We start from the raw sequence: 13,282 nt of genomic DNA on the forward strand, positions 1-13,282 counted from the left end.
TACTTTTGCAATTTGAGTGAACTAAAAGCTTTTATTATTGTCTAGTTTGAGTTCAATTCAAATCCATGAATTAAAAAAGAAAATCAAAATAAGTTATTTTCTTCTTTGAAGCTTCTCAAATAATAGATTGTTTAAGATCTTAAATTTACATTGTGCATTAGGCATCATTTGAATAATAGAGAGGAAAATTCAAGGGACGAAGTAATTGATACACAAGAACAAAAAACACTTGAAAATACATAAATGAAATAGAATGAACAAATTATATAATTTATTATTAATATTATAAATATATACATAAAAAATTAACTATTAAATTTCATCTATATAAAATAGATGTTAAAATACAAAATATATATTACAATATATGAAATAAACATATGTATAATTGATTTAGTAATTAACTTTTAGTTTACACATAATATTTTTTAATTACTATATCATAATTACGGTTATTTTTTTCAGCAACAATGTGGTTTGAGTGGAAACCACCCACATCATGCTTAATATAGATTCTAAATTAATATCTTGTCACTTAACTAGAAAAATATTTCACTAATGAAATAGAAAAAAAAAAAAAAGAAAAAGTAGTGAATCTACATTGAAGAATAAGTGAACAAAGTTATAGAAGACAAAACTATTGCATAAACTTAAATGACATTCAGTGTGATGATTACACAAGTACATAAGAAGAGCACCAAAACAGATATCTGGTTCACAATATCCTAATAAAATTAAAAGCTGAAATTACTTGAGCAAAGGGATATGGTGGTGGTGGTGGTGTGGAACATAGTGGCATGGAATTTCATATGCTTAGTACCAAAAAGCAATCATGTGAAACAGTGGTACCACCACCAATTTCATCTATTTTTAATTTTTTTTGGGAATATGTGGACAATTTGGTAAAGTAGCTTCTTCACACACTTTGCTACACTCCACATAATAAGTAGTGTTAAAATTCCTTTTCTTTTACTCTTCACATGCTCACTTTCCATTTCCAACCAAGACAAAAATTGGTTGGACTTTTGGGGTATCTCAATTCTATTTTTTCTGGCTCTCCAAGGTTCTAACTTTAGGACCTAGCTCTCAAAATTTAATCTTTATTTTTACACAACAAAAATTACTACTTAACACAAAATAGTACAGTCACTAATCAAGTTAAGAAAATTATTGATCACTGAAAAAATACTCTTAGATAAAACACTTCTTTTTATCAATTTGACCAATCCACAGATAGTGTAATAAATTCATATATACAAAAAATATCGTGTAGAATACTATTATTAAAAATAAGAGTATCAATTTTCCTAATAATTTCTCAAATCGAATTTTCTGTTGGCAATAACAAAAAGATATAGCCTTTAAAGTAAAATCCAACCGTTATTTAACACTTATTAACCCCACTTTTATTCTTTTTGCTCCTCAATAAATTGTTATTATTATTATTATCTTGTGCGCACATATAAATAACATATTAATATTATTATCTTTGTGAGAATTTGTTCATGTTCCACTCTGTTGTGTTCTGTTTTGATGGCTTCAACTGCTTTCAACGACAAGAATGGAAACCCTGAATTGTCAAGGCAGGAAATTCAGAACGCCATAGCCAAAGCTGTGGAGCTAAGAGCACTTCATGCAACTTTGATGAGAGGGAACACCACATCCAATGCTAGATTCCCTTCACCTTCCCCTGTTTCACGCCCTGTTTCTCATTTCTCTGCTCATGATTACCCTGTTTTCACCCCAGTATGTTCCAATTCGTAAAGTTGCCTTCTTTTTTTGTTCTTCTCTTCTTTTTTCCAATTGGGTATGCACAAATTCATGCTATCAAAGATATTTTGTTCAAAGTAATTTGACAGTGTTTTCGAAATGTGTTTGTTCTGTTCTTCGTGTTAGAATTTATGGAATTAGCAATAATTATAAACAAGATTTCGTTTTTGTTTTGGTTTTATGATTTATTACTACTTATCATTCTCTTTTCTCTTGAAGACTTGAACTATGTCACTTGTGATGTTGATAAATTCTGACACTCTGGTCTTATTAAAAGAACATGCCCCACTGTTGTGGTAGTTATATACATAATCCTTACTTCGCTTTTTTTTTTTTTTTCTAATTTAATATCTATGAGATAATTAGTGTAACTTCAAAATTAATATCCTCTTTCTTTTGTTCTCCTTTTTTTCAATTTTGATGATGGGTTTCTAAATTTGGAAAAATCATTGACAGAGCTATGAGGATGATCCACTACCAGCTTACAATAATCAGAACCACTTGAAAAGCCTGACAATTTCAGATAGTTGGGATGAGAATGTTCTAGAACACACCATGGAAGCGATTGTACCATATTACAAGGAGAAATCAAGTTCAAGAAAGGGACTTCCTTATGGTTTTGCCAACATAGAATCTCACATATGCCCAGGTGCTGATGATAGCAAATCTGCAACCAGTTCTTGTGCAAATCACATAACTGTTCTTCAAGCATCATCACCTGCCAATGAATACTTGCAGTGTAGAAGAAACAGTTTGGAGGACTTCAATTCTGTATCGTCGTGCAATCAATGTAAGCCGGCTGTCATAACAAGCGAATTTGAGACTGCAAGGACCAGCAAGAGTTCCACTAGTATTGTCCCGGTCACGGATTCTCATTCATCTATTCAATCTCAACAGAAAAGCAAGGGGATGATTTCTTGGTTGTTTCCTCGGCTAAAGAAGAAGACTAATAAGAATGAGAATTCCCCGAGTCGCGCAGAATCTGAGGATGTTTCTCAGGTTCTTAAGGACTTGGGAATCATGTCTATTGAGTCATTGAAGAAAGAGTTGATGGAAGCAAATGAGAATAGAGATGTGGCCTTAATGGAGGTTTCTGAGATGAGGTCTTCGCTCGGCGAGCTGAAACAGAAACTGGAGTACTTGGAGGGTTATTGTGAGGAGCTTAAGAAAGCTTTAAGGCAAGCAATGCAAGCAAGGGATTCTCAGCATCTTTGTGAACAACAGCTCAATAATCCTCAAATGGAGAAAAAGTTTGATAAAAAGGGAGGAAATTTGATGCCGGTGAGCGAGGAAGCAATGGTAGAAGGATTCTTGCAGATAGTATCAGAGTCAAGATTATCAGTAAAGCAGTTCTGTAAGACTCTTATAAACAACATCGACGAAACTGATCAATCTTTGACACAACATTTGAACTTGCTTCTTCAACCATATAAGCTTTCCTTGAGTGCCAAGTATTCCAAGGCAGTATTATACCACTTTGAAGCTTTCATAAACCAATGTCTCTACCAAGACTTCGAGAATTGCGTGTTCCAAAAGAATGGCTGCCCAAAACTGCTGGATCCGCAGCAGGATCGGCGAGTGCAGTTCTCATCATTTGTTTCCCTTAGGAACTTGAGCTGGAATGAAGTACTAAGAAAGGGAACAAAGTACTACAGTGAAGAGTTTAGCAAGTTCTGTGACCAAAAAATGAGTTGTATTAACACAACTCTAAATTGGACTAGACCTTGGCCTGAACAACTCCTTCAATCTTTCTTTGTGGCAGCAAAATGCATGTGGTTGATGCATTTGCTTGCATTTTCTTTCAATCCACCATTGGGAATTTTAAGGGTTGAAGAAAATAGAAACTTTGATCCTCATTACATGGAAGATATGTGTCCAAGATCTCAGGGTCCAAGCAGGGTTAAGATCATGGTGATGCCAGGGTTTTTTGTTCAGGATAGGGTCTTGAGGTGTAAAGTTATTTGCAGGTACAAATCTGTAGCCTAAGTTAACAGTTTGGAAATAGTTTTTGTTTTCACATTGAATTTTTTTTCCCCTTGCTTTTTTATTTAATCTGTGTCATTTTCAGTAACTGTAGCTAAATGTATCAATGGTTTGTTCAAATTGATTTAATATTCAGTCAAATGTATGTCATATTAGTATATTACTGTATACACTTCTGTCATAAAGAATGTACAATAACCATGTTAGGAAACTGAATGTGATGATGAAACTTTCAAATTTTCTCAACACAGTAATTTGGATTTTCAGTTATAGTAACTAAAAAAAAAAATTGTTGGGTAAAAATTAATGAAACAAACATTCCCTTAAAAATAAAGTGGAAAAATCATCTGTGATTCAGTTGGAACTCAGAAATCGACGTATTTCATTATTATCTTTTCCCATCATCAGATAAAAAGAAGCTTTCTAAAGTTCCTAACAGAAAATATAGCCAGAAACGATGTTGCAGCAAAAGCAAAAGCTTGATTAGTTTAGGAATTTAATACTACGCACTAGTTGCTTTAAGTACAGATGGAGAGTATGCTTAACGTCAATCAATAAAATATTAGATTAGTTTAGGTTTGGTACAGCGTTTCACACACTTTCATGATCAATAATTTAAGGGCATTAGAGTGCATAACACCCAATTGGGGACCTCTATTACACGTTTGTCCTTTAATACTATATCATTGGTGCAATGATAGGCATATTCACTTTGCATCTTTCAATGGTGACTCAACCCAGCATTTGATGCAAAGTCAATTGTTCAAATATTTCTCATCATTAAGATGAGAGCCAGAAACAAGTGCCAAAAAATGTCTAACAAGCTCAGTTCTTACACTAAGAAAGAATGAAATTCTAGAACATCAAAGTGATGCCACATTAGGGTGCATCTGAACATTCACCCTCACTCCACCAGAAGCTAACTGAGAAACTTGTAGTTAGGGACCGCACATAGTGCCACCACTTTGGTGGGATATATAACATATCACCTTCCTCTAAAATACAGTCTACAAATTCCAAGTCTTGCACTTTAGGAAACTTCCTTTCATCTATGTCATCTAAGTCAACCTTCAAACAAAGAGATAATTCCAATCAACATGGGGACACATTTTTCGAAATAGCAACAATAATAAACACAAATTAAATTATAAGAAAAAGAATTATCAACACCTGATATATTTGTATCCATTATGCAACATGATTCATGGACTAAATTTATTTTCCATACACACTCAGCACGATTGACTGGAAATCAACATGGAAATCCTCCTTTATACTACAACCCCATCCAATCCAAATTCTATATTACTTTTTCGTAGCAGAAGTCTAATGAATAATAAGCATTGGATTTACAAAAGGAACATTTTCATTCACAATTATCCATTTTCATAGTAGATCTGCGGTTAAAAAATAAGTACATCACTTGACTGCCAGGGCAATCTGTGGCCTGTGCAAGGATAAAAGCTCAGACACATAATGTGAGAACAGGGAAAGAAGAGAATTACATTAATGAAATACTTCTAGAGTTTTCAGCCATTCAGATTGGGATGCAGTCATAGTGCTATGCTTCCAAGCAAAAGTCATAAGCAGACTGCATGGAAGGTCAATCAGTCATATAGTTCAACAAACAAAATACCTGGCTGGAATTGGTACGCATCGTCTCCGAGTAGGGATAAAGTTCCTCAGACAAAGATGCTGAGTAAAGCCTAACGTACTTCTTCCCAACAACCTGAAAGTATAGAGAATGACAATAAATACATTCAAAGTGGTGCACAGTAATCCTTGGAACAATATGTCTATTAGTATGAATTATAGATGAGGCAATTTTCTCTTTTCCATTAATAAAAAGGAACATTCCTCAAACAATTTAAATAACAAGGATATTACATAAACCCTGATATCATCCAATATATTAAAGGTTTCTCTTAAAATGAACCATAGTAAGTCTGAAAATCATACTTTAACTAGCGAGAGGCACATCAACAAGTCCATCCCAATGATCCAGAAGACCAGAAGATAACTTTATTTAGGGTGTGATTCTAGTTGGAGTTCAGAAGGGAAGGGAAGAATCAAGACCTTCCCTTCCCTCTTTTTACCACCAAAAGCAAATCTCACAGATCACAAACATCACCTTAGTAATGCAAGTATATAATGACATAATAAGTTACCTGAGCTAGTATGTTATGATGTGGATCATGGTGTAATGGCGTTACTGTTCCAGCTGGACCAAACCAAGCATTGAGAGATCTTAGCTCCCCTCCACCGGCAAAACAATAGTCAGGAATAAAGATATCTTTTCTGAGCTCATTTATCTGCCATTTCAATAATGTCATTTACTTTCATTATTAGTATGCAATATGGCAAAAGTCTGAATTGGAAACGATCTATATTCATCTATAAGTACCTGATCAAATAATGGATGCTGGGCAAGATATGTAGGACCCCCTGGAGAACCACCATTGGATTTTATACGCTGAAGCAACTCTGAAAATGTGATTAGCTCTTGCTTCCAGTCTGTACATAAATAGTTCTTGCCAACCTACAAAGAATTTTGCATTTACCCTTTTTCTTTCAATATTTATGGATATTGAAAAAAATATGTATACATACATAAGTTCCACTCCAAACCCCCACCCTCTGTGTGTTTACATGTTTGGCTGTGGAATTCCTGTAGACAGCTAAATAACTTCAACAGTCTAGCTTGCGATGCATGTAGCATGAGATGCATAACAGGGAACTTTGAAAATGGTCCTAGAAATTTTGAACAAGGCAATTTGGGACCTAGAAAAACAGAGTATACAAATGGACCATATGCAATGCACATAGATTATTTGCATGAAAATTCCTAGTTGGTACAAAGGATCATCAACAAGATATTTATTTTAGTTTTACCTATAAATGGAAGATGAGCAATTACCTCGACGGGAACTGTACGATCACCAGCAACTCTCAGCAAATAGTCTATGTTGTTCCATTTTGTCTTGGCCGGCCAGTGAACCATACAATCACTGATGATAACCGGTGTACCAGCCAGGTAATGATCTTTCAAGAACTTGTCCAGCGACAAACCAGATCTCTTCTCCACAATCTTAGAAGAAAGGGACTTGATAGGTAAAAGTTGGAGCACCTACAGAGTAAAATGCTATAACATAAATATTAGAAAAGCCATATCACAAATGTGAAGCCAAATTTCGTAATTTGTATTCAAAGGATTAATATCCAAGATTTGTATTCAAATTGTTCACACTATATACGTAAGGGCAAATTATTACACTCAATTCCACTAAGATTTGGTGAAATTCAACCCTATTCTCCTCTCTATCTCTAAAAATATACATTGACTTTTTCCTAAAATTTAGGCAATAATACTCTAGGGACCTATACGTTTTGTAAAGTATAGCACTAAACATCCTATAAACATAATAGTAACTTCCCCTTGAAGGGGTTCAGAGAGACCAATTTCACATTAGAAAAATAAATAGCACGATGTGTCCTTGTGTAAACTACCACTATTCTGGCACCATTTTTTATTTTATTTGTTTTTTTACATTGCTTAAGTTGTATTTGACAGTTATTTTAGCTGCAAAATGGTTTTAGGGCTACATTGATCATTTTAGATTCTCAAAGACTAATAATGCACATTTGCAAGAACATGATAAAAATAAATAAATAAATAAATAAAAATTGGAGGAAGGACCTCACCTGAGACACATGAAATTCCGGATGAACAAGGCTTCGTTGCTCGGAGTTGTTGACCGAACCTTCTTCGAAGCTTCCCTCAGAAACCCTACGGGAACTCTTGGCTCTCTCTGAAACCTTCTCTATCGCAGAGTCCAAATCCTTTCTGAGGAGCGTCCCTCCCATGATGATCCCCATGTCAAGAACCCTAAGCGCCTCCTTGAACTCGCCGTTACCGTTGTGGTGCCTTGCCACGTGGAGGCATGCCATCGAGTACGCGTCGCGCCACACTGGAAGCACCGACTGCCACGGACCTGAGTGCAGCTGCTCCCACGCCATCTCCAGCGCCGCCTCCGCGGCCCGGACGTCACCGGTCGCCGCCAGCGATGCCATTCTCACGTAGGCGTAGCCGCCGTGCTCCGATATGGTTTGGAGGAGCTCCGCTGACTCCATATCCAGTGTCGGCGTGTCGAAGTCTCCACCGTGAGGGGTGGTGGTTGACGACATGGTCTGCGGCGGCGACGCGGTGGAGAGAAAAGCTCCGGCGCGTGGTTTTTATAGGAGTGTTGTGGTGTGTGTCTGAGTGTACCAAAAAGTGATTGATATTTGGACACAACTTTGAGATATTTCTCTAAGTATCTTACGACTCATAAATCTTAATTATTCTAAATTATTAATTCACACTCTTTTATAATCTCATCTTATACTCACCAAAAAAATCTTATAAAAAAATTTCACACTGTTTTTCAATAAAAAATTCATGTTACTTTACATAAAAAATCAATTTTAAATTAATAACATGTATAAAAAATATATATTAAAATATAAAAATAAATAATTTATATATATATATATATGTTGATTTTTGTGTATACAATATTTTTATTAATATAATAATATATAATAATTTAATTTTAATGTGTCGTTAAAATAATTTTATATGTATATTTAATTATATAATATTATGTCATAAAAGATAATAATTTTTTTATATTGATTATGTAAAATATAAATATTTTAATAAAGTTATTTCTTTTAAATAATGATCCAACTGATAAATATGAAATATAATCGTTTTATTAATATAATAATATAAATATTCATGTAAAATATCTTTACGTTAATAATTAATTTAATACAAGTTAAATGATTTTTTATCGTACAAATAAATTGGTGGAGATGGAGAGATATTTTTTTCCTCTACTTTTTCCTATGAACAGTGGAAATGGAGATATTTTTGTTTTTGTTTTGTTTTTCTGTGTTGAAGACACACCACCCTTTTTTTTCCTATAGGTTTTATATCAATTTTTTAGTCGTATTTAGGATTTGAATTCGAATGAACTTTCTAGCAAGACATGCTTTAATTCTTAAGAACAGAGGTTAAAATAGACTAAATTTATTAGCTCAGTCCATTTATTTAAATAAGTAAATTTTGTCTTTAAAATGGAGTCTATTTAAATTTTAAGTTAAATATATTTAATCTAACTAATTCAAATAAATAACAAATTAAACGGGTGATTCATTTAATTTTTTTTATAATTTTTAAAAAACTTTCAGTCAATATTTTTTATGATTTGGCCCTGAAAACTTAATTTATCAACTAAAAGGATATTATTTGTTTAAAATTTTTATTTAAAAGTAATTTTGTTTATCAAAATATTATTTTAAAAAAAAGAATAAAAGTATAAACGAGTTAGTTCGAATAAATTGTCAAATTAGTTATCAAAAGATTACTCATTTTTTAAATTAGTTTTTGGAATTTTTTTAAACAAATTCGTCTTTCAAATATTTTAAATTAGTCATTTTAATTATTTCGTCACTTCCATTACAAACGACATTAAAATTTGTTGATGTTACACGTTAAATGACACCGTAACACATATTTAGTAATTCTAATTGGCGATTAACATGATAAATTTATCAAATTAAATTAAATCAACCTCAATTTGAGAGATTCTAATACCTCAAGTTATTTCATCACTTAGGTTTTGATTTGATCTAATTTTATAAACTTATTATACTAATATTTAATTAAGACTCTTATGTATCTGTTGTAGTATCACTTAACACATTTTAAAGCCATCAACAAAGAAAATGACAGAAGAACTAATGCGATTAATTTAAAATATTTGAAAAATAAATTTGATTAAATATTTTTTTAAATTAATTTAAAAAATAAGTAATATTCTAAAGACAAATTTAACTATTTTACTCGAATTAACTCCTATTTAACTTATCAGAATGGCCATAAATAATATGGGCTGAAAATATTATGATCAGTGAATAAAACAGATTTAAAATAATTAACTTTTTAATCCACGAGTTTATGTAAGCTTGACCTAAACAAGCCGAACTCACCAGTTTGATGGCCTAGTCTAGTCAAGATTATTTCAGAAGAAGCTTTAGATGTGCAATACTGCACCTTATTTTTTTTGGTGACTACTGCACCTTATTTGATACTACCAACTAATATAAAGCATGACATGAAAATTGAATTATGCATAAACACATTTTTATGGTAATTTAAATGATTGAGTATCTAATTTTTTTTTTTTTTTTACTAAAGATAGGAGACTGGAACCGTAATCTTTTAAAGTAAATAACACATTTTGTTTGTTAAATTATAAATTTTTTAATTTCAATTATTGAAAATAATAATATAACTTAATATATTAAGTTATGAACTTAGTCCAAAAGAATATAAACTTATATATAGAAAAATTGAGATATATAATTCATCAACTAAGCAATATAACTAAAGAAATTTATACTTCTAAACTCTTACATCGAAAGGACCAAAAGAAGTTAAACTTCACATATTAATATGTGTGTGTATGTGAAACTTGTTTTACATTTTCACAAAATCACAATGATATCAAATCAATATTTATATATACCTTTTATTATTATTTTCAGGTACAAATATATTTTCTTATTTGGTGTTATTTTCTTATTTTTGTCGACATGCTAGCATTGCAATATTAAGGTAGTGGAGAACACAATCCGGGACACGGTGTCCATTTATTACTCATTCATTATTAGCGAATGAATGAATCACATTCATAAGTGATGTGTCTTTTTCTTTTGTACAATAATACTACTAAAGAAAGCAATAAACTCTGCCGATATTTGATTATTGATGTTATATATGCAGATAATAATAAATATCATTACATGATTACCAAAACGATATATTTTGTAAGAGGCTGTTGCTTTCTTCAAGATATCCAAACTCCATCTTCGATCTCGTCCAAGATTTTTCACGTATTGTTCATAAATCAAGAGAGTCCGTACCATTTATATTTTCTCCAGAAATAAATATTCCATATATACAGTAATAGTGTTATCATAACTTCATGAGTGACAACAATTAAATCTTCATGGATACGTTGTACATATTTGAACACACAAAATATGAAAATATAACAAAGGTTGGAAAAATTAAAATTTTACATCAAATTATTAGAAGAATAAATTGAACACATAAAATATAAAATTATAAAAAAGTATGTTTTTTATAAAAATATTTTTATATAAAATATTATGAACCGTTAAATTAATTAGTCAAATATATTTAACCAAACATATCAAATTATGTAACAATTCGTAACATATATTATCTTCACGTGTCAATTTATAACAAAATATGAACTAAAAAATTATTAGAGTATATATATTTTTTTAAATCAGTTAATTAATTTAAAATTATAATATTAAAAAATTATAAGAGTTAAATCAAAATTTTAGTTAATATGATTTTGAATTAATTTTAGGTAGTAAAATATATTTTTTTGAAAAAAAAAAACAAAGTTTTGGAAATTGAAGGAAATGATGTTGTAATTTGTCACTTGTATTTGATGGCGGTGGAAAAGCTGGACCAAATCCAGAAGGTGATATTTCAGAATAAATGAAAGAAACAAAAGAACAATTCTGAGAACTGTACTAATTTGCAGGTGACCTTTTAATTTCCACTACTATTCCTATTCACTGTACAAGCCACGCAACATCACTAATCATTCTCAGTCCATACCTATTCCAGGAAAAAATACAATTAATACTAATTGTACCATTCATTGCTCATAATTACTAATTAATATATATCTATTTCTGATTATTTACAATAGCAAGCAAGCTAAGCATATTGCACAAAACATGCCTTAGAAGCCATTTAGCAAAATGTACATCAAGTAGAATAATAATATAATAATAATAATCAGTAGTGTTCACCATCAAAGAGAGATATATAATAAAGTTAAGCTTTTACTTAATAAAAAAATCAGTAGCTAACTTTAATTAAGGGCGTAAAGGGTTGTTGTTGTGATGAAGAGGGTCAGGTCCCGTTGGGACTTTTCTTGTTGAATCTTCTACTACTCTTCCAACACTAGGATCACCTCCATTATTCCCAAATCTTCCAACCTAAATAATAATAATAATAATTAAAAAATTATGGGCAAGAAGTGTTCAAAAATTTGAAAGTTTAAAATCATCATGGCATATATATAAATTTTTTACCTCTATGCTTGTTGATATGGTCTTGCCTCCTGCCAAGTTTGTTCCATATACACGACCTGAATATCAAACAATAATTATTTTTTAACCCTGCAAAGAAAAAAAAAGGAGTGAAGAGTGAAGAGTGAGTAGTGTTTGTTGAACTCACTTGAGGTAGAGGGTTGAGCAAAGAGTAACGAAATCACCAAAGTGAGGATCATCGCCATATTTGTAGACATTGTTTTTTATGAGAAGAGACACAACCTCTTCAAAGTGGTGGTAGTAGTAGCAAACGTTACTACTAGACAGCACAGAACAAATGAAGGTTTTTTTTTGTTGTGTCTTTTTTGAAAATTCCTCCTTTTTAAACCTCTTTTTTTATTCCCTTTCTTTGGGGCAAAAAATAAGGGGATGCTTTTCAGGGATGTGATGTTGATACTGTGTAAGGAACGGGGGCAAAATGGGTTCTGTAGAAATTACAGTGTTTTCCACAGTGATTGGAGGTGAATTTACGGTTTTAGGTCTCTTGATGTTCCAAAATTACAAATTGAAAGAGATATTTTTCTAGGGGTAAAATTGGAAAACTTTGGGCCACGTGTCATTTTTAGTTGCTACGCGGCTGAACACTATTCCTAGGTAATACGGGACGTTTGATAGTCAGGTACGTGTCGGAAGGACATCCTCGAAGGATTGTTGGCGGCGTGAAATGAACGGACACGTGGATCTTTTCTATTGGTAGGAAGGCTAGAAAGGCTTGGTTTGTTCTAGTGAGGGCCCACCTCCAATCATTTTGGGTGGGCCCAGTTTCATCACGCCATTGCCGTGCTGCTACTCCTTTTTCTTCTATTCTGTGTCTCTCACGCTCTCTTTCAAGTTGAACCCTTCAAATGGCCAACGCCTTCTTTTTTTCTTAATTATCATATGAATTTAATTTGGATACATTTTACACATATATTTAATTATCTAATTATTTTTTATATTACTTATATAAATAATCATAAAAAAATATTTATAATTATATGACTATATAAAATATTTTATACTATCAATATATATTAAAATTAAACTCTTATTATATAGGAGTATATGTTTCTCTTTTTTGATAAATTTCTTCAACCCAATGCTCTAGCTTCCAACTAGCAATGGATACATGTCACATGCGATAAATTGCATGATGCTATTTTATTTTAACTGAATTAGTTTTTCTTCTGAATTTTATACTTAACAATAACAGTTAACTAACAGTAGTAATGATTAAAACTAACAAATGATTTTCTTAGTTTTAAAATAATACGTTTAATGGAAAATAAAAATAAAAAACTTAAAAATTTAAAAAGTTAATATTAATTTCAAATTTTAATTA

At 31.7% G+C, this 13,282-nt stretch overlaps 3 protein-coding genes across 6 annotated transcripts; 1 reads left to right on the top strand and 2 right to left on the bottom strand.

Annotated features, from left to right (window-relative positions):
• The first annotated feature begins 1,486 nt into the window (after positions 1 to 1,486).
• LOC130965200 (IRK-interacting protein-like) lies at positions 1,487 to 3,903 on the top strand. The gene is made up of 2 exons (XM_057889927.1): positions 1,487 to 1,746; positions 2,227 to 3,903. The coding sequence occupies exons 1-2, from the start codon at positions 1,534 to 1,536 to the stop codon at positions 3,754 to 3,756; spliced, it is 1,743 nt and encodes a 580-aa protein (XP_057745910.1). The 5' UTR covers positions 1,487 to 1,533; the 3' UTR covers positions 3,757 to 3,903.
• A 391-nt stretch (positions 3,904 to 4,294) lies between these two features.
• On the bottom strand, positions 4,295 to 8,071 carry LOC130966485 (lysine-specific demethylase JMJ30). Of its 4 annotated transcripts, XM_057891297.1 has the most exons (7): positions 7,456 to 8,071; positions 6,671 to 6,880; positions 6,158 to 6,292; positions 5,922 to 6,065; positions 5,390 to 5,482; positions 5,259 to 5,314; positions 4,295 to 4,821 (listed from the first exon to the last, which is right to left on the bottom strand). In XM_057891297.1, exons 1-6 carry the CDS (start codon positions 7,936 to 7,938, stop codon positions 5,291 to 5,293), a joined length of 1,089 nt encoding a protein of 362 aa, XP_057747280.1. In that variant the 5' UTR covers positions 7,939 to 8,071; the 3' UTR covers positions 4,295 to 4,821; positions 5,259 to 5,290. The 4 variants fall into 4 exon arrangements, 2 of the variants coding, with proteins under 2 accessions (XP_057747280.1, XP_057747279.1); XM_057891296.1 differs by lacking the exon at positions 5,259 to 5,314; XR_009081270.1 differs by having other exon boundaries at positions 4,637 to 4,821; positions 5,259 to 5,482.
• Positions 8,072 to 11,469: 3,398 nt separating this feature from the next.
• On the bottom strand, positions 11,470 to 12,308 carry LOC130966487 (protein CLAVATA 3-like). The gene is made up of 3 exons (XM_057891298.1): positions 12,089 to 12,308; positions 11,944 to 11,999; positions 11,470 to 11,847 (listed from the first exon to the last, which is right to left on the bottom strand). The coding sequence occupies exons 1-3, from the start codon at positions 12,156 to 12,158 to the stop codon at positions 11,725 to 11,727; spliced, it is 249 nt and encodes an 82-aa protein (XP_057747281.1). The 5' UTR covers positions 12,159 to 12,308; the 3' UTR covers positions 11,470 to 11,724.
• Positions 12,309 to 13,282: the final 974 nt, after the last annotated feature.

Source organism: Arachis stenosperma, chromosome 3 (assembly GCF_014773155.1).
Source record: "Arachis stenosperma cultivar V10309 chromosome 3, arast.V10309.gnm1.PFL2, whole genome shotgun sequence".
Lineage (NCBI taxonomy): Eukaryota > Viridiplantae > Streptophyta > Magnoliopsida > Fabales > Fabaceae > Arachis > Arachis stenosperma.

What these genes read in the sequence shown, in the direction of transcription:
- LOC130965200 (XM_057889927.1), top strand. Translation starts at nt 1,534, where the DNA reads ATGGCTTCAACTGCTTTCAACGACAAGAATGGAAACCCTGAATTGTCA. An exon ending in ATTACCCTGTTTTCACCCCA is followed by an intron (nt 1,747 to 2,226) that starts GTATGTTCCAAT and finishes AATCATTGACAG; the next exon opens with AGCTATGAGGATGATCCACT.
- LOC130966485 (XM_057891296.1), bottom strand. Translation starts at nt 7,938, where the DNA reads ATGTCGTCAACCACCACCCCTCACGGTGGAGACTTCGACACGCCGACA. An exon ending in ATCGTACAGTTCCCGTCGAG is followed by an intron (nt 6,293 to 6,670) that starts GTAATTGCTCAT and finishes AATTCTTTGTAG; the next exon opens with GTTGGCAAGAACTATTTATG. An exon ending in TGCGTACCAATTCCAGCCAG is followed by an intron (nt 4,822 to 5,389) that starts GTATTTTGTTTG and finishes CTTTGTTTGAAG; the next exon opens with GTTGACTTAGATGACATAGA.
- LOC130966487 (XM_057891298.1), bottom strand. Translation starts at nt 12,158, where the DNA reads ATGTCTACAAATATGGCGATGATCCTCACTTTGGTGATTTCGTTACTC. An exon ending in TGCTCAACCCTCTACCTCAA is followed by an intron (nt 12,000 to 12,088) that starts GTGAGTTCAACA and finishes TTTGATATTCAG; the next exon opens with GTCGTGTATATGGAACAAAC. An exon ending in CCATATCAACAAGCATAGAG is followed by an intron (nt 11,848 to 11,943) that starts GTAAAAAATTTA and finishes ATTATTATTTAG; the next exon opens with GTTGGAAGATTTGGGAATAA.